Genomic DNA, 24,313 nt, shown 5'->3' on the forward strand with positions numbered 1-24,313 from the left:
ATGTTCAGTTCCTCTGGCAGCCGAAAGGAAGACAAAAAACTAAAAGCTACTGCCTCTCACAAAGTAAAAGACTCGATTTCTGATATAGAAGCCACGATTGCATGTCAGATTTGTAACTCCTGCCAAAGTTTGGCCTGTTTGTTTTGGAGAAAGTATTATTGCTTCACTGCTTTCTGGCTTCCATACTTTTTGATAAGGTACCTATGTTATGGTTACAATTAGAAAATTACAGAAATAATACTCAACAATAACCTTCATTTCCTTTAACCTGAACTCTCCAAAATAAACGGTACTTATAATTTGTTGTATATAATTTCAAAAATGGTGGAATCAGAGTACTAACTGATAATGTCTGGCCAGAGGACCAAAAAATTGCCAAATCTCATTCTGCCAATAACCTAGATTCTCTGGTGGATGTGGGGACTACTATAAAAGATATATACATAGATAAAACTGACAAGGTATAGATAATCACAATTTACGGCAGGGCTTGTGCCACAGTGGAGGGAATTCCAGTAAACCCTATCAGAGGATAAGGCTCAGTTCAAGGCCTTAGGGCTTTTTCTTCTGTCTAAGCATAAAGCAACCTTTTATCAAACTTCTCCAAATGAATCTGATGACTGCAAGTTCTGAGAAGAGAGAACCAGAAAGAAGTCACATGGAGTGGGGATTCAAGGTTAGAAGCTCCCCTTAACACCAGCCAGGTTGCCAGTTTTGATGCTCTGGTAGAAAAGGGGCAGTAATAGCCACATCCCTTTGTACAATATACTAAGTCCCCAAATAGTAACAAACAAGCTCAGTACCTGTCCTGGTACGTGAAGAATAAGAAGAGAAAACCTAACCTGAGTCTAGGTTTCCTCCTTGTTATTAAGGATTGGGGGAGAAAGAGAGCAGAGAATTTGCCTTTTTTACACAATTATTTCATTCCAATTTTCTGATGTCACTCCAAGTAATGCTAAGGGAGAAGTTTATTAGGCAAGTCTTTCAAAAGTCTATTTTCTTCCCATTTTCACTCCTTTCATGTATCATGCTGGGCCAGGAAATGGACAAGTTAGTTGGCCAATGAAATGCCATTTTAATATTACAGCATAGATATCTGAAGTATGTGACACCACGCCATAAATTCAGTTATCCTAGTGCTACACTATCTGAGAGGTTACCAACACCTTCCCATTATCTTTAATTTACCTTTTGAAATCACATATGGTTATATACATATATACACACACACGTATACGTATACACATGTATACGTGTGTGTATGTATAGTAATATGTATTACTACATAGTTGAATGTAACTCTTCAGGAGTGTTATACAGTGGGCAACACATTGACAGCATAAGCCAACTAAATCAAATGTGAATAATGTAAGATGTGAAACATTATTTTATTATAATTTATTACTAAATTATTATTAAATTTTTCTGAGACAAAGATTTATAGGGAAATTGATGGTCCAATAAAGAGACTTTCCTCCACTAGTGTCTTTTTCAAAATAAAGTGGCCATCAAAATGAAAATTAAATTATGAAAATTTAAATCAAATTTAAATTTCATCAAAATAAAAATTAAATTATTAAATTATGAACACAAGCCCTCTCTGGTTTTGAAAACTCTGCTTTGGTTCCAACCAGCCTTAGGTCTTCAGGTGCCCTTGCCTTTATTACTGGTTTATTACTGGTTTATTACTTTATTACTTTATTATTTGCTCTGCCAGCACACCCAAAGATGGGTTTTGGGACCCTTCTGTGCACCAGGTGTCCCAAGGGCCTAAAGTCTCAAGCAAAACCATGAGACTATCCAAGGAACAGCACCACATTCACAAAATTTAGACCCAGGGAGAACACTGTGAGCAAAAAGTCCAGGCTTACATTTTTATTACATTTATTAAATTATTTTTCTATTATGACGAATCTTACCTGGAAGAAAAGGATAGATGCCAAAACAGGAGAGAACAGAGAGACTATTGAATTCAAGTTTACTGAAATTCTGGGAAGTTCTTCCAGCTTTGCCATCTCTTGCGGATTTATAGTTTAAGGGGAAACTATGAAGAAATCCTTTGATGATAAATATAGCTTAACATTATGTCTAAAGGATTAATACTTTCTAGCGTTGGTTTTAAATGCTGGGGAAAAGATACAGTGTCACACACCTTGGGGCATGTAATTGGTGCTTATACGTTGGTGGACTGTATAAATCGGAATCTTAAATTCACACTAAATTTCACCTAGCAGTTCCACTATTTGGAGTTTATCCTAGATAAATAGCTTAAATTTTAGGATCGAAATTAACTCCATTTCTCCAGCAGCCTTGGAATAGTTGAGCCACAGCGGTGGTAGATGGCAAACACAGGAAAGAACAATACCACACAGTGAGGCCAATACCTCGTCGTACCCTAATCTGGAATCAACTCGTCTAAGCGGTGAAAGCGCCCAACTTTAGCCAATAGACTACCAGGAAACCACAACGCACATTTTTTTTTTTTTCTTTTCTCCTTCAATTGTTCCAGCAGAAACTACGCTGACATTGACCTCTAGAAAGCTCCATCTACCCTTCCTGGCGCCACCTGCACATCCAAGGAATAGTCCCAAAAGGCCGTCCTCTCCCTGCTTTCTGCAAGTTGCGAGCCCACACGCGACGTGTCCAGCCAGTGGCGCTCTCCTTTCCGTCCAGCCAGTGGCGCTCCCGGAACACTTGCCAGGTCTGCAAGTCCCGGAGCGAGTTGCAGCGTCCCGGCCGCACCTCACCACCTACCTAGAGATGCACCTTTGCTAGGCCGCAGCGCGTGGAGAGACTGTCGCGGGTTGTCGGGGCCGGAGCGCACCAGGTTCCCGGGAGGAGGCTGGAGCTGGGAGGCGCCTGGGGTGAGACCGTGGCACCCTCAATATCATAAAGGACTCAGACTCCTGCATTCCCGACATCATAAACAACTCAGACGGATGCGGAAACCGAGACGGCCTGGATGGAAAACTCTTTCAAGGAAGACCCCAGAGCCCTGAACGGAATTCCGGATATTTTCTCTACAACTTACTACACCTGCCTTTTCCCACGTTAGTTAATGGCAACTCCACCCTCCACACTTTCAGGCCAAAAACTGGACGCAGGTCTTTCTCTCACGACCCACATCCGATTAGTTAGTAAATCATGTTTCTTTTTTTGGTTGATTTTTTCATCTTTCTTCCCTGCCTCCATTCTTTCCTCCCTTCCTTCCTTCTTTCCTTCCTTCTTCATTTTTTCCTAAACAAGCTAACACAGGATCATGTTTCTTTTCTGGTTAATTGCAGATTTTGATCCCCACAGCTATTGTCTTTCTTGGTCTCTGAATTTTGGCAAACGACAAGCAAGGCACAGAGATCGCTTCAACTCGCTACCAGACATTAGGGTTTTAAGCGGCCACTGGACTGTGGCCCTGCAGGTCAAAATCGGCCTCTCTAGGCCTGTCTTCTTGGGGACCAGTGGCAGGACCCGGTCCTCTCCGCGCGGCTTTTCTCCTCGGGTCCGCAACCCTGCACCTCTTTCCTGTAACCTGCAGCGAAGCTCGGCGGGGGACCGGGTGTTCAATTGGCGAGGAGTTCTCCAGGCGCAGGTGCGGGTGTGCGGGGACGCGCGTGGTGAGTCTGCAGTTCCTGCCGGCTCCAGCAACGTCCCGGGTCAGTTCGAACTCCGAAGGCGCCAAGGCAGGAGGGACCGGTAGGCGAAGGGCAGCCGCACTCTTGCGCCCTGTTTCAGCCCTCTAGTCGCTGTTGAATGGAGTTTCCGTCTCTAGTCTCAGCCAAAGCAGGCAAGGCGGACAATCTCGGCTTGGCAATCAGTGAGTATACAGTCCCTTCTCCGCCCCGTCGGGCGCTTGAACTTGTGCCGTTGGATTGTTTCTCCCCAAGCTTTCTATGAATTCCAAGCATGTAACTGATAACTATTTAAAAACTGCCCTTACCTGAAGAAAGAATACTTTAAAGTCTTAGCAAAGGAAATGTTCTAGATGGGTTTTAAGTCGAGGACTTTCAAGGGTGGGAAGAAAACGAAAATCACTACATCAGGGAACACAAATACTGTTGAGAATGTCTCACACACACACCAACTACACACTTCAAGCAGGTAGGTTGTACACTTAGGTTGGGCCCATCCTATTTTAAGTGTATTGTTGGTGGACTTTAACCTGAGTCTAGGATGAATATTTTAATTTTGTTTTTAATTTAAATACACATTCCAAAGAATATACAGAAAGCATATAAAGCCCACCTTATACCATTTTAACAAAAATGGCAAAAGAGATAATATGTGAATGACAGCCTCATAAAATGGTCTTTAAGTACTGGTTGTTTCCACTAAAGTTTTTCTTCCTACACAGAACAGAAATTGCAAACCAAATGTTGTACTTCATGCTACTAAGTAACAGGAAAAAAAAAATTCTGTGGCAAAAAAAAAAAAAAAAAAAAACCACATTGAAAATGAACTTTTTTCCAAGGAAAATCTAAATTCATTGCTGAATGTTGCAGGTATCTAGATCACCTCTAGATCAGCTCTTAAGGCAACTGGAGATTTATTTTCTCCAGAGAGTGCAACAGAGGATCTTTGGCTAAGGGGTCAACCATTGTTTATGAGAGATGTGTCCTCTAGGGAAATGAGGGAGATTAAGTGACAGCATGTCTTGATTTTCATGGTGGCACCACAGGATGTACACATTTCAGGTTTATTGAGTTGTCAAACCTGGAAGACTTACTATTAAGCTATTTATTACTATAAACAAAACAGTGTGAACATGGCAAAAGGATACACATATTGATAAATGAAACTGAAGTGAGACACCTAAAACAGATCCTTGTTATATGCCCAATTGATTTTTTTTTTTCAAAAAAGGCACCAAAGCAGTACAATGGGGAAGAAGAGTCATTTCAGCAAATAGTGCTGGACCAACTAGATATCTCCTAGTGAGGAAAGAAATCTCAATCCCTACCTCACAACATACACAAAAGCTAATTTGAGTTTTATCACAGAACAAACCATGTAATCTATAAAGTTTTAGAAGAAAATGCATGAAAATGTTGTTATGACTTGGCAGAAAGCAAGTATTTTCTAAATATTACACAGAGAAATAGGTAAAACAGAAAAATGATAAATTAGACTTTATCGATATGAAATGTCTTTTCATCCAAAGACACCATTAAGTAAATGAAAAAGCAAGCCATGGACTAGGAGAAAATATTCACAAAACGTATTTAACCAAGAACCTGTATCCAGAGTATATAATTAGCTCCTGCAATTCAGTATTAGAAATGGAAACACTCATCTTAAAAATGGGCAAAAGCTTAAACAGACATTTCAGACAGGAAAATATACTAGTGGCCAGTCAGTTCATAAAAGAGTACTCAATATCATTAGTTGTGAGAGAAATAAACTTAAACAAGATTGAGATACCACTCCACCATTTTAGCATGGCAAAATTATAAAGTCAGAAAACACCAAATCTTGGTGAAGATGTGGAAAACCTAGAACTCAGACATTTTTAGAGGGAATGTAACATGTTATAATCACTTTGGTTTGACAGTCTCCTATAAATTTAAACATAAACATCTTTTTTTTTCCTAGCAATTCTTCATCTAGATATTCTTCCAAGAGACTTTAAAACATGTACACACACACACACACACACAAATTATAACAGGAACGTTCATAGCAGCTTTATTCACAATACCCAAAACTACAAACAACCTAAGTGTCTATTATCAGGACACTGGTGAATAAAGTGTGGTATACTCATTCAATGGAATACTGCTCAGCAATAAAAAGGAATGAACATCTGATATACTCAACAATGTGAATAAAACTCAGAGACATTATGCAGAAAGAAAGAACTGGACATAACAGTGGGCATTCTCCATGAGTCCATCTACAGGAATTCTTAGAAGCAAAACTAATTTAAGATGCAAAACATCAGCACAGTGGCTTTCAAAAATAATGCAGAGGAAAATGACAATGAGGAAGATCATTCTGCTTGATTATTAATTAATCATCAACCATATCCAGACACAGCTAACAATGGCAAAATGAATTAGACTACTTTTTTCTTTTCTTTTCTTTCTTTCTTTCTTTCTTTCTTTCTTTCTTTCTTTCTTTCTTTCTTTCTTTCTTTCTTTCTTTCTTTCTTTCTTTCTTTCTTTTTTTGAGATGGAGTTTTGCTTTGTTGCCCAGGCTGGAGTGCAGTGGTGCAATCTCACCTCACTGCAACCTCCAACTCCTGGGTTCAAGCAGTTCTCCTGCCTCAGCTTCCTGAGTAGCTGAGATTACAGGTGCCTGCCACCATGCCCAGCTAATTTTGGTATTTTTAGTAGAGATGGGGTTTCACCATGTTGGCCAGGCTGATCTTGAACTCCTGACCTCAAGTGATCTGCCTGCCTTGGCCTCCCAAAGTGCTGGGATTATAGGCATGAGCCACCACACCTGGCCTAAGACTACTCTTACTAGCTCCATTTTATAGAAGAAAGAATGGAGGCACATAAAGTTTAAGTTATTTATCCAAGGCCACACAGGGGCAGAACTAGATTTACAAACCAGAATACAGGTGTGGTTTGAGCACAGATCAGACCCAGTCTTTCTTCTTCTTGTGCTCTAATATCTTGAGCGCAGATTAGACCAGGTCTTTCTTCTCCTCAGTTTTAGGTCTTTCTGGTTTTCTCACCTTGTAGGGGTGAGAAAAGGAGAGAGAAGAAGGGAGAAGGCAAGAGAGGGAGGGAGTGAGGGGTGGAAGCACAAGGATCTATAGCTGTCAAAGAGCACAGCAGGAAACTACTGTAAATGTTGTTACATCAAGGGTTATACAAGTTTCCGGGAGACTGAACTGTTGGTCTGCAAGTTGTGGATTTTATAGTGGTTAAGCATTGTGCTGAGATCAGAAAATGAAATTAAGAAGAATTATAGATTTAAAAATAAAAATAAAAACACACGTTTCTGGAAGAAAATGCAGGAAAATATATGCACAATTGTAGGGTAGGAAAGGTGTCTTAGAGGTCACAAAAAAATAAAATTGGATTTCATCAAAATTAAAAACTGCTACTCATCAAAAAATTACCACAAGAAAGAAGGCAAGCCTTCTTAAGACTGGGAGAAGATATTTGCAGTATGCTTATTTGAAAAATAACTCAGATATTGAATATTTAGAGAGAACTTTTAGACATTAATAATAAAAGCCAAGCTATTTAAAAATGAGCAAAATACATGAATAGGCTTTCTTCACACACACAAAATTTCTAAATGGCCAAAAGACATAAGAAAAAAATGTTCAAAATCATTACTTATTAGGGAAACACAAATTAAAACTTCAGTGATGAGCTACTTTTATGCAATGCTATGGTCTGAATGTTTGTGTGTCTGCATCCCCCCACCAAATTTATTTGTTGAACTCCTAATCCCCAAGTTGGTGGTAATAGGAAGTTTAGGCCCTTGGAAGCTGATCAGATCATGAGGACTCTGCCTTCATGCATAGGATTAGTATCTTTATAAAAGAGGCTGGAGGGAGCTTGTTTGCCCTTCCACCGTGTGAGGACACATGGAGAAGGCACAGCCTATAAACCAGAGAGTGAGCCCTCATCAGACACAAAATCTGCTGGCACCTTGAACTTGGACTTCTCAGCCTCCAGAACTGTGAGAAATAAATTTCTCTTGTTTGTAAGCTACTCGGTTTAAGGTATTTTAACAGCTTGAATGGAAGAATCTTGAAAGACAAGAAGTACTGACAAGAATGTGGAGTAACTATAACTCTCGTTGCTGGTGAGAAGGTAAAATAGCACAACCACTTTGGACAACTGTTTGGCAGTTTATAATAAAGTTAAATTTAGACCTACTCCATGACCTAGCCACTCCACTTCAAAGTATAAACAAACTCAAGAAAAATGAGTGCACATGTCTACAAAAAGAATCGTACTAGAATATAGCAGCTTTGCTCATGAGAGCCAGAATTGGAAATAACCCAGTCAACCACACAGAATTAATTGTCATTAATAACACCAAAATAATATACTCAAAACATGGATGCATATCAAAAACATTATGCTGCATGAAATTAGAAGTTAGACACAAAAATGTATATTCATTTATGTGAATTTCAGAAACAGTCAACATTCATCTGTGAAGATAGAAATCAGAATGGTTTGCCTAAGTGAAAGGAAGGTAGGTGGGAATCTACAGGAGGTTATTGACCTTTCTGGGCTGATGGAAATTTTCTATAACTTGATCTAGGTGATGGTTACATTTCTATGCCCTTAAGATTTGTGCATTTTACTGTTTGTGAATTATACTTCAGTAATGTAGTATAATTACATTAAACTACCAAAAAATCGGGTGGGGGAAGTGGAGGATGGCATCCAGTTTAGGTTCTATTACATTTATTGGGTTTTACATTATCAGATTTTATTGTAAAGTACCCTGTTGAATGAGAACTCATACCAAGCTCATTGTCATTGCATCTAAAAAGGCCTTACTGACCTTTGAAATATCTCAGCCAGAAAAATGGTTATTACCACACCATTACATCAGTTGAAGCTACAGACAAGGCTCCTGGAGAGTCAGGGCTCTTTACCTTTTGAGATGGTTCCTGCACATGCTCAGACACACGGCCCCTTCTAACCTTCCCCAAAGACTCTGCCCTAGGTCAGTGCACTGTGGGGGTTTCCTTCTCTTGTCCTGACTGTGCTGCAGGGAGACACAGCCCTACTCTCTGACCACAGCTACTGGGTGCAGTTGGTAAGGGGATTTAAAAAGTGAAACTGTAACACATACCAAATCTTGCCAAGAAGGAAGCCAGATGCTACTGCGGCTCCAATTCCAGCCAAGGTTGCTTCGGCCACAACGAAGAGTGCTAACTGTTATACTATCATGGTGCATCATAAACCTGGGGTTGCCAGTGGGCTGCTTTTAATATTTTTGATGCAAAAACATCCACAATATTTTCCTGTTTTGCTCTTGGATAGCTACAAGTTCTTGTGTTTTTTTTCTCTTTCATGTTCTTTTTCTATTTCTTCCCATTCAAATACATGACAAAAACAATTCTTATCTCTCAGGATCCAGGCTTTGCCTCTGCACAAGTCTCCTGGGAGGTCTCATTGTCCCTGCTGTTTCCCTCTTCATGTCTCCTTTGGTCCCTGCCCCTTTCCTGATCTTGCCCACTGACCCCACAGACCCCTTAGATCTCAGATCTGTTGAGAGCCAGGAGCTGCAGCAGCGCAGATGGTGCACTCTAGGCCCCTTTGTGGCCTACCCCATGGGACATTGCACACTTGGAAATCTGTTGACCAGCATAAAGCCTTTAAAAAAAGAACTCCCCACTTTGAAAAAAACCTTTCATTTATTTTCCACTCTCAGAATTTTCCAAAGGACTAAAAGCTTAAAGATGACAAAGTGTGAAAATGAAGGCCAATCAAATGAAAAAGCAATGGTTATTTATTCTGACACTAGGGCATCAGCCAGCGGCACTTGCATTTTGACGGAGCCTAGAAGGCAGGCAGAGGAGTGGGACAGCTTTAGAGCTGAGGAAAGGGAAGGCTTCAGGTGTGCCCTGATTGGAGGCTGTTGGTGTGGGGGAGGGAGGCTAACTAGAAGGGGGACATCCTGTGTGCTTGGTTATGGGTGCATATTTGGCTTTCCCTGGTTCGTCCTAAGTTGCAAGTGGGAAGATAAATTAGGGAAAGTGTCAGTTACTAACCAAGCTCTGGCCATTTGGAGCCGATTGTTATGGAAGTTATTGTTTGTTACTACAGATAACTGCTCCCCGTGAGTCTGACTTATATAATAGCAGGCTGGCTTCCCCGGTTGTTTGTAGATAAGGAAATTGATTTCCTGTACAGGTGGCCCCTGGTAGTGGATCAGAATTCTATTTTTACGTATAATCCGGCCACTGTCCGATTGTATATTCAGTCTCTCAAATGTATTATTAATTCAACTAGTCCTAATTGAGCGCCCTGGGCGTTTCAGCTTCCCTGGGGCCCAAGTCGCTCTAACAGGAGTCGCGGTCCCCGCGTCTCCGGAGGCGCTGGCTTCTGAGTTAGGTGAGGGGACAAGACGGAGCGCGGGGCGTTTCGGAATCACCCAACGCACAGGTTTCAAACTTGACAAACAAGTGGATTCGTCGCTCTGACTGCTCAGGCTTTCCGAGGCTTTGGAGATTACCCAGTCATTTTGCAAAAGGTGCATGGTGTTAGCTAGCGTTTAGTGACAGCTTACTCCCTTTTCGAATGAAAGCAAAAGCTTAGCTGTGTCTCTGTGGCGCAATCGGTTAGCGCGTTTGGCTGTTAACCAAAAGGTTGGTGGTTCGACCCCACCCAGAGGCGTCTGTACCCTTTTATAAGTCCCAAGGTGGTCTGCTCCCTTGAAGACTACATACCTCACTTCCCCTCCTGTCATCTAGTGGCTGCTTCTCATCCTCCAAGAAGGTCTCTGCCTGGGAAGAAATGTAGTTGGAGGGTACAGAAGTTCCTTGGACTAGGGAACAAGAGAAACTGTGTGTGATCTGTTCAGGGCTTCTGGGTGAAATCTTGTTTCTGTTTGTCTGTGCCCTTGGGCTGTTGACAAGCTATTTGTACCTCAATATTTTTTCAACTGTAATATGAGGATGGTAATAATACCTCATTTGCAGGATGTGCCTAGATTTAATAATTGCTCGATCAATAATGTTATCAGTAGAATCAAGATTATTATTGCCCTCTGCATTATTTTTGATGAAGGCATTTCTTCTTTTGTTTATTCCATCATCTAATCCTTTACATGTTGTTTTTGAAATTAAGTTGGTTCCATGATTTTCCTGTAATCTTATCTACTCAGGAGGCTGAGGCACAATAATCACTTGAACCTGGGAAGCAGGGTTGCAGTGAGCCAAGATCATGCCACTGTACTCCAGCCTGGGCCACAGAGCGAGACTCCATCTCATACGCACAAACATACAAAATAAAATAAAAAATAAAAGGAGTGTTGCCCTCCTGACTTAACTAAGGGGAGGTACAACAGGTGACATGAGGGACATTGAGCAGTAGGGTATCTCCCCATCTCTTCAGCTAAACCTTCAAGATATTTTGTATAGCTATAATTTGTTTCTGTGGTGAGTAGGTCTGGAGAAGACCAGGCTAGAGTCACCTCTTTTTTTTTTTTTTTTTTGAGACGGAGTCTCGCTCTGTTGCCCAGGCTGGAGGGCAGTGGCCGGATCTCAGCTCATTCCAAGCTCCGCCTCCTGGATTTATGCCATTCTCCCGCTTCAGCCTCCCGAGTAACTGGGACTACAGGCGCCCGCTACCTCGCCCTGCTAATTTTTTGTATTTTTTAGTAGAGACGGGGTTTCACCGGGTTAGCCAGGATGGTGTCGATTCCTGACCTCGTGATTCACCCGTCTCGGCCTCCCAAAGTGCTGGGATTACAGGCTTGAGCCACCGCGCCCGTAATAGCTTTGTGCCAAGCAGCTTTCACAAGGGAAGAAAAACGTTATTGGTGTCTGATATTTATTACTCCACTCTTTCCTCTGTAAATGGCAAGGGTGAATTAGTATGCTATCTATATTAGTCAAGGTTCTCCAGAGAAACAGAATCATCTATCTATTATCTATTTTTATTGATTTATTTTAAAGAATTCGCTCACATGATTGTGAAAGTTCGAGGCAGGGAGGCTGGAGACCCAGGGAAGAGTTGTTATGCAAGTCCTAAAATATTCTGTTGGTAGAATTTCCTCTTCTTCTAGGAAGGTCAATCTCATTCCATTCAGGCCTTCACCTGATTGGATGAGGTCCACCCACATGACATAGGACAACCTGCTCTACTCAAAGTCTACTAATGTAAATGTTACTCTCATCCAAAAGACCCTTTCTCAGAAACCTCTGAAATCATATTTGACCACATACCTGGGCACTGTGGTCTAGCCAAGTTAACACATAAAATTAACCATCACACTGTCTCTATATTATTCCTTGACAGTTTTTCTTTTTTCCTGCTATTTCCACAAAGATTTGCCCACGTGAGACATATCATCACAGCTAATAGAATCCTGCACCTTACGGGCATTCCATGTAGACCTGTAATCTCAGAGTTATTGGCATATGTTCCCTCAGTTCATCTGTTGAATCTCATGAGCAGAAATTGAGCTATTTGACTTTTAGACACTAAATGTAATTCTTAGACAAGTATTTTTTCTCTCTCCCATTTGTACATTGTTGACTATTTTTTCCCATCAGTGATCAATATGGAATTCTGTTTTTGATTTTATGAAATGAACATCTGGGGATAGTGGTTAACAGGAATACATTATCTGTTAGGTGGTAGCTGACAGCTTATCTAGTCTGTGAGTCTTTTTGGATTGGCTATTTGTTTGTCTTGAGGTTCTTAGTATTTCCTAGTATTTGAGTCTGCAGTGTTGGGAAGTGGTTCACATCTTATCTATCTAATACTAGATAAAATCCTGTGAGTCCAACAGGTGTCAATATCTGCAAAAGTGGAATATCTTTTGATCTACTATTGAGTCACATTTGATCCACAGGATGATCTCCATACACAATGATTTTCCCTAAGAACTCTGACTTCAATATATTGCTCTAGCTAAAGGGGATCTTGGAACAGAAAGAAAACTGAATTTCTGGCATCCAATATTCTACTTTCTTAGACTAAAGTTCCTAAACCCTATACCCATTAATTTCCCATTCTTCCCTCCCTATCCCCTGGCACAACCACCTTTCTATTTCCTGTCTCTAACGAATTTAACTACTCTAGGTACTTCATATAAGCAGAATTATGTAGTATTTTTCCCTTTGTGACTGGTTTATTTCACTTAGCATAATGTCTTCAGGTTCATCTCTGTTGTAGCATGTGTCCGAATTTCTTTTCTTTTTTAAGGCTGAATAATATTCCATTGCAGGTATTTGCCACATTTTGTTTATTCATTTACCTGTTGTTGGACACTGGGGTTGTTTCCATTCTTTAGCTATTGTAATACTGCTATTGATGTAGGTGAACAACTATCTCTTTGATTCCTTGCTTTCAGTTCTTTTGAGTATATATTCAGAAGTAAAATTGTTGGATCATGTGATATTATTTTTAATATTTTGAGTAACCACCATATGGTTTTCCACAGTAGCTGTACCATTTTATTAGGTTGGTGCAAAAGTAATTGCGATTTTTGCTATTAAAAGTAATGACAAAAACCACAGTTACTTTTGCACCAACCTAATACATTCCCAACAACAGTGCACAGGGGTTTCAATTTTTCCACATCATCACCAACACTGGTAATTTTCTTTCCCTCTTTTTAAAATAATAGCCATCTTGTAGGTCTTACTTTTAATTTCCATTTTCTCCTCGAAATCTTGCACACTGAGCAAGAAGGAGGGAATGTGCGTCTTAGTGAGATCTTCTTAGTTCCCACCAAGCCTAATGGCTCAGAGCAAGGGTCTGGATGAGTCCTGGCTCTCAATCTCATAGAGATGATGGGACCCTTGGAAAGGTAAGTTCAGTCTTTCAGTGCAATGTTCTCACCTGCAACAAGGGGTTATAATAATCGACACTATCGACTGGGCGCGGTGGCTCAGCCTGTAATCCCAGCACTTTGGGAGGCCAAGGTAGGCAGATCTCCTGAGATCAGGAGTTTGAGACCAGCCTGGCCAACATGGTCAAATCCCATCTCTACTAAAAATACAATAATTAGCTGGGCAGGATGGTGGGGGCCTGTCAGCCAGCTGTTCAGGAGGCTGAGGTAGGAGAATCGCTTGAACCCGGGAGGCAGAGGTTGCAGTGAGCCAAGATCACGCCACTACACTCCAGCCTGGGTGACAGAGAGAGACTCCATCTCAAACAACAGCAGCAACAACAACCACCACCAAACAAAAAAAATCAACACTATCTTGTAGGGTTGTTACTTGGACTAAACAAGTTACTAGACAGTAAAACACTTAGGAACCATGCCAGTCATATGATAATGCTCTTGAAACAGTTATTATTATTATTATTATTATGCCTTTGTTTTCATTTCTAACTGTGCCAGTGAGAACTTTCAACATTCCCTAAAATAAATTAGAAATGTTCAATGGTTTAGTTGACCTCTTCTCCCCACATTAATGGCCAGGTGTCTGAAAAACTGGTTACTTGAAGGATCTACTCAAAGTGCAGACATAGAATTCTATAGGAGGATTCTATCCCCTACAGGATCTCTGTTAGTGCACCAGGGGACCGGATCCAACCTTAGCAAATTCTTGGACCTTGGGCAGGCATGATTGTTTAGTTCATGGTAGACAATCTTTTGCACTTGATTCTAGCAAGAGCCTTTAATACCCATTCAGACTTACCTAAGTATTACAAGAAAAATGCAAGTATGTACCTACCAGTGGCCTCTTCTCTTTTTTTTTTTCTTCAGAAATCAAGGTAAGAAAATTTGATTTACCTGGAATTTGTAGATTTCCTCTTTCAGTTACAATAGAGTTTTGTAGCAAACCAGCACTCCCTTTGAAAAGAAGTAGATAAAATCTTGTTTAAAGGAATACTGTTTGAAGTCTTTGAAAAGCTAGGACCCACAGGGCCAGCTACAGAACGGGAGTGGAGAGAGAGGGAGAGAGAGAGAGAGAGAGAAAGAGAGAAGATCATTGGAATTAAACAATTTTTCCCCTCAGGGCATTTGCTAGTTCTTGGCAAGGGACAAGAGGCTGAGAAGCTGGGGAGAGGGCAGTGGTTAGGAATCAGAGAAAACAGCAGCACTTTAAGTAACCTCATGGGGTTGGGGAATGGGTAGACATGTGAAGCTGTCCTGGTATTCTGACTTGAAAAGCCAAGATTCTAGAGTGAATTGAGATGTGAACTGAACATTTGGTAAACGTTTTCCCCTCAAGGCATTTGTGAATTCAGCTCTGTGCTGGTGAGAGGCTAGCAGAGAGTGGCTGAAAGCAGTTTGCATTGGTAAGGATGCAAAGGAGACAGAAATTAAAATTCAGTACCTTCTAAAAAAATGGTGCCTCTCAGATTGGGAGCCCCAGAAGTCTATAGCCTAGGAATGTGGGCAAACCAGATATAGACTGAGTCTTCCCATCAGTGCAAGCAAAGGTGGGTGGGATGGGAGTTTGGAAGGTAAAAATTGACTTCATATTAAATGAAACCCCTACACATTGCTACTGCAAGGGAAAGGAAGCAAGTATCGCATTGAGATATATTATTTATTATGTATTAAAAGGTAATACAACATGATACTAAATTTATTAGTCATACTTAGATGATCATTCTCCAGTTGTAGGCACTATACTCTTGAAAGAATGTAGGAAGTGAAAACCTGGAGAGTTCCTAAAAAGGAACAGTAAGAATCAGTAGAAGTTAAAAAAAAAAATTAAGGAAAAGCCACAAGAATTGTTTTCATTGAAATTGTCTGCTGAGAAAACGTTTTGATGTTTTCAAGGAGAGGTATACTTAGGTTATTTTACTGTGGTTAGAAATTGGTTGACAATATAAGCAAAAGGGTACACAAACATTAGAGCTGGCTGTTGAGGGGTGGCCTCCACTGATATAGAGACCTCCAGGGTGAAACAGGCAGCCTTGCATTGATTGTGGCTATCAGAAAGCAGGGCTTCCTTGGGTTCTGTAGCTACTTCCACATTCTAATTCTGTGATTGTGACTCAAGAGCTGGCAACCTGAGTCTTCTCCATAGCACTATTGTTGATGTCCCAGTGACATGGGATTTGAGCTCTGGCATTTGAGCTCTGCCATGTTCCTGCCTTCATGACTCTCAAAACTTGTGGAAGCAAAATTGCTTCCTGACTTCTGAAGGAATATTCCCTGGGAACTTTATAAGAACCTTATCTCAACTATAAGAAACAAAAATACTTACCCCTTAGCTCAGTTTAAACCCCATTTGTTATCATTCATTTATTTCATCATTTGCCTGTTTTTTCTAAACACTTGTGGGACCTCCACATCCTCCTCATAACAACACCCCCCACCCCACTCCCCGCACTTGCTGCATCTTTCCTTTACCCAGTGGATTGTTGGGTCCTCATGGCTGAGGAAGTTGTATGCTTCACTCTTTACTTCCTGGTAGGCTCTGCTCTTGAGATTCTATCCTCCTACAGGATCTTCACTAATAATCTAATCTCTGTAAGCCGTAATTTTGTTTCAATTCTTTAGGTAGCTTTGGAGAAAAGCCTGGCCATTGTGGAGACGTAGACATCTTTCTTCTCTGTCCTTCCTTTCAAAGACAGCTGTAAGAGAACTCTTCATGAGAAAATGTCCCAGCTGAAGGCTGGGATGCATCAGCCCTCAGAGAAGAAGGGACCTGCTGAGAAGGAAGTGAGTGAGCAGAAGCCTCAGCCTGAGGAAGCAGAATTCTCCTCTGTATCCCGCAGTGGGTAAGAGATTTCCCACTATCAGCATTAAGTCATCGATCGTCAGAGTAGCTTTCAGGGCCTGCAGCCAGCCTCCATACCTTAATTGTAGGACTTTCTCTTAACACCTTCCTGGAAATTTCTTTAGAGAAAAATCTATTAAAGTTTTATTAGTAATGACTTTATATTATTCAGAGAAATTTGGTTTTATTCTAACTAACATTGCATGTATTCACCAAATATATGGTCTTCATGGTTACCTGAGCTGGAAATCTTCTAGTCACGTGAGTGGTCTCTCTTCTGGATCCCCAGGAGCATGTAGGAATCTCCTATTTCTTCATATGTTGCTCCGGTGAATGCTGAACCATCCCAGTTCCCGAGGAGGTAGATTTATACAGAGGCCCCTCCATTCTACTCCATCCCCTATGGAAACTCAGGTCCTGGCTTCTGGAATGGCAATTTTGATAAGCTCAATTTTAAAAATAAGCTTGCAGAATTGTCAAATAGAGGCCCATTGGCTAGATTTGTCAGTTAGTTTTTAATGGCCATTTTCCTATAGCTTTTTGGAAGCATTTAAATAATATGGGGTTAATCCATTATGCATTTGCCTGTGAGCACCAGTTACTGAAATACTAAGTTACTGAAATCACTAATTTGTCTAAGTGGTTGGTGCACAGCTTTGGAAGTGATTCAAATCCTGCTTCATGCTCCATTAGGTCACTGCCCAATATATTCCACTTAAATTTCACTGACCCAGAGAATAATGTTAGTTAGAGGTAAAATAACTCTAGGCCAGGTGCAGTGGCTCACGCCTGTAATCTCAGCGCTTTGGGAGGTTGAGGTGGGCGGATCACTTGAGGTCAGGAGTTGGAGACAGCCTGGCCAATATTGTGAAATCCCTTCTCTACTAAAAATACAAAAATTAGCTGGGCATGGTGGTGGGCTCCTGTAATCCCAGCTACTCAGAAGGCTGAGGCAGAAGAATTACTTGAACCCGGGAGGCGGAAATTGCAGTGAGCCAAGATCGCACCACTGCACTCCAGCCTGGATGACAGAGCGAGATTCCATCTCAAACAAAACAAAACACCCAAAAAACTCAAGAGTCAGTTAGTCTCATTTCATCATTTTAGAACGAGAACACTTAGGCCCTAAGAGACAGTCATTTGATCAAAGTTGCATAATAGCCTCTGGCAGAGATAACATTAGAATCCTGTGCTCTCGCAAAGCCTACACTACACCTACTTTATCAAATATATTTTTAAAAATTATACTCCTGTGATCATTCTTTTTTTAATAGACTTTTTAAGAGCAGTTTTAAGTTCACAGCAAAATTGAGTGGAAAGTAACAGAGTTCCCATATGCCCCTTACCCATGCACAGACATAGCCTCCCTCACTATCCACATCTTGCCCCCGAGTGATAACATTTGTTACAATTGATGAACCTACGTTAACTCATCATCACCCGAAGTCCACAGTTTACAGTGGGGTTCATTCTTGGTGGTGTATATCCTATAGGTTTTGACACAAGTATAAATGTATAATGACATGTATCCACTATTATAATGAATGACTACTCTCTGCCCTAAAAATCCTCTGTGCTCTGCTTATTCGTTCTCCTTTTCACCCTAACACCTGGCAACCACTGATCTTTTTACTGTCTCCACTGTTTTACCTATTCCATAGTGTCATATAGTCAGAGTCATACAGTATGTAGCTTTTTTAGATTGGCTTCTTTCACCTAGTAATACACACTTAAGTTTCTTTCATGTCATCATGGCTTCATAACTCATTTCTTTTTAGTACCAGATAATATTCCATTGACTGCATGTACCAAAATGAATCCATTCACCTACTGAAGGACATCTTGGTTGCTTCCAAGTTTTTGCAGTTATGAATAAAGCTGCTATAAACATCATGTGCAGGTTTTTGTGTGAAGTTAAGTTTTTACCTCATTTGGGTAAATACTAAGGAGCAGATTGCTAGGTCATTTGGTAACAGTATGTTTAGTTTCACAAGAAAATGCCAAACTGTCTTCCAAAGTGGCTGTACTATTTTGCATTCCCACCAGCAATGAATGAAGATACCTGTTGTTCCACATCCTTACCAGCATTTGGTGTTATCAGTGTACTGGATTTTGCCATTCTAATAGGTGTAGAGTGGTATCTCATTGTTTTAATTTGCATTTCCCTAATGACATGATGTTGAGCATCCTTTCATATTATTATTACCGTCATCTTTGGTGAGGTGTCTGTTCAGGGTTTTTTGCTCATTTTTTATGGTGTTGTTCATTTTCTTATTGTTGAGTTTAAGAGTTCTTTGTGTATTTGGCATAATAGTCCTTTACCAGATATGTCTTTTGCAATTATTTTCTCCCAGTGTGTTGTCTTCTCATTCTCTCGATGTGTCTTTTGCAGAGCAGAAGTTTTTAATTTTAATGAAGTCCAGATTATCAGTTATTTCTTTTATGGATCATGCCTTTTGTGTTATATCTGAAAAGTAATCATATAACTGGGCTCAGTGGCTCACACCTATAATCACAGGCTTTGGAAGGCTGAGGCAAGAGGATCACTTGAGCCCAAGGGTTTGGCTGCAGTAAGCCATAATCACACCATGATCACACCATGGTGTGATTATGCTGCAGTGAGCCATGATCATGCCCTCCAACAAATAAATAAAATAATTTATTTATTTAAAGACTGTCTCTAAATTAAAATTGGTATTGCATTGAATCTTTAGATCAATAAATAAAATAAATAAAAAGTCATCACCAAACACAAGGTCATCTAGATTTTCTGCTGTTGTTATCTTTTAGGGGTTTATAATCATTTTCTGTTTTACATTTAAGCCTATGATCCATTTTGAGTAAGTTTTCATGAAGAATGTGAAGTCTGTGTCTAGATTCACTTTTTTTGCATGTGGATGTCCAGTTGTTCCAGCACCATTTGTTGAAAATACCATCTTTTGTCCATTGCCCTTGTCCCTTTGTCAAAGATCAATCTGCTATATTTTGGAGTCTTCTGGAATCTCTATTCTGTTCCACTGACTTATTTGTCTATTCCTTCACAAATCTCATACTGTCCTGATTACTGTAGCTTTACAGTAAGTCTTGAAACCAGGTCAAATCAGCCCTCTGTTCCTTTTCAATATTGTGTTGGCCATTCTGGGTCTTTTGCCTCTCTATGTAAACCTTAGCATCTATTAGTTGATATTCACAAGATTTATTTGCTGAGATTTTGATTGGTATTGCATTGAATCTTCAGATCAAGTTGGGAAGAACTGACGTCTTGACAATATTTAGTCTTCCTGTTCATGAACACAGAATATCTCTCTGTGTATTTAGTGCTTCTGTGATCTCAACAGAGTTTTGTAGTTTTCCTCATACAGATCTTGTACATGTTTTGTTAGATTTTACCTTGACATAATCACTTACTAGTTTCAGGAGATTTTTGTTGACAATTCTTTCATATTTTCTTTCTTTTCTTTTTCTTTTTCTTTTCTTTCTTTTTTTTTTGAATCAGTGTCTCGCTTTGTCGCTCAGGGTGGAGTGCAGAGTGGCATGATCTCAGCTCACTGCAACCTCCGCTTCCTGGGTTCAAGCACTTCTCCTGCCTCAGCCTCCCAAGGATTACAAGTGCATGTCACCACCCCCGGCTAATTTTTGTATTTTCAGTAAAGATAGGTTTCACCATGTTGGAGATTTTGTATAATACATAGATAACTGCATCATGTGTGAACAAAGACAGTTTTAGTTCGTCTTTTCTAATCTGTATACCATTTATTTCCTTTGCTTATCTTACTGCATTAGCTAGGATTTCCAGTATGATGTTGAAAAGGAGTGGTAAGAGAGGAAATCCTTGCCTTATTGTTGATGTTAGTGAGAAAGCTTCTAGTTTCTAGTATGACGTTAGTGTAGAGTTTCTATAGATGTTCTTTATCAAGTTGAGGAAGTTCTCCTCTATTCCCACTTTGTTGAGAGTTTTTATGATGAATGAGTGTTGAATTTTGTCAAATGCTTTTTCTTCATCTATTAATATGATCATGTGATTTTTCTTCTTTAGCAAGTGGCAGGGAAAATGACAATCTCAGAAGGGATCTTTCACATAAAGATTGTTTTCATTTCCTTCATTCCTTTTACCATATTCAGGACACTAAACATATGCTAGAATTCAGTGTGTGGCCTCCTTTGGTGATACTCTCAAGTCCCTTCTCCTAAATTGCTATAACCTATCAGTTATTCCTATCCAACTTTACTTCTTTTTTTCTACTTTAGGAAGTATCATTCCTTGATTCAGGATCAGGCTCGAGAGTTAACCCATCTACGGCAGAAGATGAAGCTTGGCAGAGTGACCTCTGAGCTTCTCATTCAGCATGTCAAGAACACAGTAAAGGCCTTTGAGGAGCTACTCCACAGCAATAACATTGACCACTATATGGAGCAGCACTTCCGCGAGCAGCTGGCCAAAGGAAGCCAGCTGGCAGAGAGCCTTGCCAGAAAATTCAGCACGGGTAAGTTGGCTGCAGAGCTTAGGAAGATTTTCAGTCTTTCCCAAGGTCCTAAGTTCACAGGATCCCACCCCCATTCACAAGTCACTTTTCAACTGGTGTCCTGCTTTGTAATTACCACCTTAAGACCATGACAGAGTCAGGACTGGCTGGTGAGGAGCTCCAAGAAGAAGGGTTGAGGATGCCATGATGACCACCAGCACCTCCATCCCTCATGGAATATGACTGTGAGGGCAGGAGGCATCCCCGGGGATGATGGTATTTATTTGAAACTAATTGGCAGAAAGACAGAAGGATCAAGGGCAGCTGAACTGGGAAGGGCCCTGAACTGGGAATCCAAAGACCTTACCTCTAGCTTATATGTGTTCCTTACTAGCTCTGGACAGGTTAATATTTATTTTGATTTCTATTTCTCTACCTAAAAAATTAAGTCAAATAATACCAGTCCTTGAATGTTGCATTATTGTTCTAGGGATTAAATAAGTAACATTAATCAGCGCACTTCAAAAAAATGAAAAAGAATCATGTTGACTTTGGCATGGTTTAGGCGCTGTGTGTACTAGTACAAGGTGTTGAGATAATTAGCTGTTTCAGGAGCCTTTTACATGAAATTTCTCCCTGAGGACCCAAGGGCACATAGTAGCAGAGGGCGAGTTCACTGTGCTGTCTCCTCATGGCAGGTGGGACAGGGATGTCTATCATCTTGGAGAAGGGAGAAGGTTCTGCATGAAATCTATGGTGGAACACACAGCCAGGCGTTTGGGTGCTGGCCTTGTGCCAGGACTTGGAGGCTTTGACTGGAGTGGTCCAGAGGGCAGCTGGATACGTGTCCCATGATCTGTGGGAATAAAGACATTTTTAGCTTTTTGCTGTGACTCAGGGCAAAGCAAGTAGAGATGATGACCTTCATGGTGGGCTCAGGAAAGCCTGCCAGGCAAGCTCTCTAAAGACTCAACCCAAGATCTGGGAAAATTCAGAGTATCCTGGAATCAAGGCAAGCATCAGGTAGTTAGGTCTCTGGTCCCAGATAGAACTCCGTGTTTGTCTGCAGTCTGGGAAATGAGACCCACTTAAAGCATGACTGGTCCTTTTGAATTTTGTTCTCAGATGACTGTACAACTAAGAAGAATCAAGTAGGACAGGTGCCTTCGACTCTCAGGTAACTCCAAATTTTCAGGGACTATCGAAGATGTAATCTGGTGAAGGATCCAGAAGCAAGAGCCAGAAGCTCAAAGAAATAGTAGCATACATGGCCAGTAAAAAAACAAATAGCTTATTTATTCATTAAACCATTATGTATCCTTAGTGATAAGGCAGTCTCACTTTTAAAAATTTTTAAAAAATGTATTATTCTTTTATTTTCACCAATTAATTCACCAGTGTAGTAATATAGAGCTGCTCTAACCTATCTGGGTCTTAGGAGTCTTCTGAACCTCCAGGGATTTCCCTTATTTAAAGACCAGAGTAAGATTATATCTGATTTCTTCAAGGGTGACCCAAGGAGTGCTGGAAGATGTTAAACAGCTACAAATTTTCCTTGCAAACAAAAGTTTATACTGTGTCTCTATACTTAGGGAAGGAGATCTAGAAACTGCAAGACACCAGTGAGGCTACATTGCCCGGGGAATCTGTTTTAAACGGCCTACGGCAAATACTATTTAAAAAACTATGTTCACAGAGTGAGTTGAACTTTTTTTTTCTTTTTACATTTTTTAAAATTTATTTTTGAGATGAGGTCTTGCTCTGTTGCTCAGGCTGGAATGCAGTGGCACGATCACTGCTCACTGCATCCTTGACCTCCTGGGCTCAAGTGATCCTCCTCAGCCTCCTGAGTAGCTGGGACTACAGGTGCACACCACTACACCCAGCTCATTTTTTATTTTTATTTTTTGTAGACAGAGGGTCTCTACTATGTTTCTCAATTTGGTCTTGAATTCCTGGGCTCAAGCAATTCTCCTGCCTTGGCCTCCCAGATTGCTGGGATTACAGGCATGCGCCACCATGCCCATACCTGGAGTTGAACTCTTATGGGTCTCTGGGTGTCTTGTGAAGGAAGCATGAGTGTTATTTAAAGGGCCCGTTAAGGCTTCTCTTTTCCTCAGGATGTTTGTAGCCAATGCACCAGACAACTGCTGCTCTCCCTGCCCCCTGCCTTCCCTCCATACTCTATCCCTAAACAGAGATGAATTGTTTGGCTTCTCCTCTGAAGGAATGATCCTCTTGACCTCCCCTTTACTTCTCCTGTGAGCCTCCAGATTAGTACAGCTGTGGCATTAGGTGGCCTTTATTTTTTCTTCCTTCTTACCCCACTAGTATCTTGAGGAAGATGCATAATATGAGTAAAGTGACAGAAGTCCTAGAGACCAAGCGGGATGCCCAGTCCCAGACTCAGCCCCAGATCTGGTGCAACAACCACACCCGGTCTGCCCCACATCACTCCCTGAGCAGCACGTCTCCACAGCTTGACAAGCAGGAAGTGCGTCCTTCAGTGACTGTAGTCAGTGAGTACCCACATGGTTCCAGTTTTTCGGTGCTCACACATTATCTAGGCCAAGAGGTGGCATCTTTGCAGCTGGGCCCTATAGATCCACCGTGATGCACCTAGTCGGACATAGCTATGGGACTCAGTGCTCAGCATAAGCCCCAAAGGTTTCTGGTAGCTTTTCTCCATTCCCAGTCTCACATGTCATCAGTCACTAGATCCTCTCTGACACATACATGGTGTTGGACTTGGGGGGCATGAGTTGGGAAGGGGAGAAAGGGGGCAAATAGTTCCTCTTCACTGCACACAATTATGTCATCTTTCAAACTAGGGACATGAGTGTTGCTAACATTGTGCACCTGATCCTGGAATCCCTGGGGTAAACAGCCACAGTTCCTACTTTTTGTTCACCACTAAAATCACCTTTATCATTTGTGAATTTACAGACCCCATCCATCATCCTAATAAGTTTGCTATAACACCCTCTAAACCATCAGTAAATGGGGACATTCTGTGAGGTTCAAGCTGAGTATATCACCAACCAGCATAGCATGTCCCTCCTGAGAATTTCCCTGAGAGGGTCCTTGGGGTAGCCTTGGTAGAGATGGGAAGAAGAGATTGAGTTTTTTTCTCCTGCTCAGTTTTCTCTTTAATTTTCCTCCTGAGAAAAGTGTTTGAAGTTTTAGGCCAGTATGAATCAAATCCTAATGTGGACAATACCAGGAAATTATTTTTAGTCCCTGGCTGTAGCTGATGTTTTTTTCTAAAGTGGCTATTTTAGGTAATGAATGAGCCATAATGGTTTTTTGTTGTTGTTGTTGTTGTTTTTGAGATGGAGTTTTGCTGTTGTCGCCCAGGCTGGAGTGCAGTGGTGCGATCTCAGCTCACTGCAACCTCTGCCTCCTGCGTTCAAGTGATTCTCCAGCCTCAGCCTCCCAAGTAGCTGGGATTACAGGTGCTTGATACCACGCTCGGTTAATTTTTATATTTTTAGTAGAGACAGGGTTT

At 40.9% G+C, this 24,313-nt stretch overlaps 3 protein-coding genes and 1 non-coding gene across 8 annotated transcripts in view; 3 read left to right on the forward strand and 1 right to left on the reverse strand.

The window, feature by feature from the left end:
• LOC105478983 (Fc gamma receptor Ia) overlaps nt 1-2,851 on the reverse strand; it is a 44,032-nt gene extending 41,181 nt beyond the window's left edge. The window contains exon 1 of one of the 2 annotated variants that reach the window (XM_011736729.3): nt 2,755-2,851. The gene's annotated coding sequence lies outside the window, so the exon portion shown is untranslated. The remainder of the gene's footprint in view (nt 1-2,754) is intronic. The other variant, XM_011736734.3, reaches the window with a different exon arrangement.
• On the forward strand, nt 1-3,811 carry LOC139356000 (uncharacterized). Its single transcript, XM_071068731.1, has 3 exons — nt 1-112; nt 2,870-3,133; nt 3,285-3,811. Exons 1-3 carry the CDS (start codon nt 1-3, stop codon nt 3,692-3,694), a joined length of 786 nt encoding a protein of 261 aa, XP_070924832.1. The 3' UTR covers nt 3,695-3,811.
• Nucleotides 3,643-24,313, forward strand: part of LOC105478981 (myomegalin) — a 26,671-nt gene continuing 6,000 nt past the window's right edge. Inside the window, exons 1-6 of one of the 4 annotated variants that reach the window (XM_071086428.1) lie at nt 3,679-3,811; nt 8,103-8,163; nt 16,123-16,343; nt 20,591-20,826; nt 21,931-21,982; nt 23,137-23,324. In XM_071086428.1, the coding sequence (XP_070942529.1) occupies nt 16,222-16,343; nt 20,591-20,826; nt 21,931-21,982; nt 23,137-23,324 (598 nt within the window). In that variant the 5' untranslated portion in view covers nt 3,679-3,811; nt 8,103-8,163; nt 16,123-16,221. Of the gene's footprint in view, nt 3,812-8,102; nt 8,164-15,665; nt 16,033-16,122; nt 16,344-20,590; nt 20,827-21,930; nt 21,983-23,136; nt 23,325-24,313 lie in introns of those variants that run through there. The other 3 variants (XM_011736726.2, XM_011736727.3, XM_011736728.2) reach the window with 3 other exon arrangements.
• On the forward strand, nt 10,246-10,319 carry TRNAN-GUU (transfer RNA asparagine (anticodon GUU)). Its single transcript has one exon. It is a non-coding gene; the product is annotated as a tRNA-Asn (tRNA).

This window comes from Macaca nemestrina, chromosome 1 (genome assembly GCF_043159975.1).
Source record: "Macaca nemestrina isolate mMacNem1 chromosome 1, mMacNem.hap1, whole genome shotgun sequence".
NCBI classification, from domain to species: domain Eukaryota; kingdom Metazoa; phylum Chordata; class Mammalia; order Primates; family Cercopithecidae; genus Macaca; species Macaca nemestrina.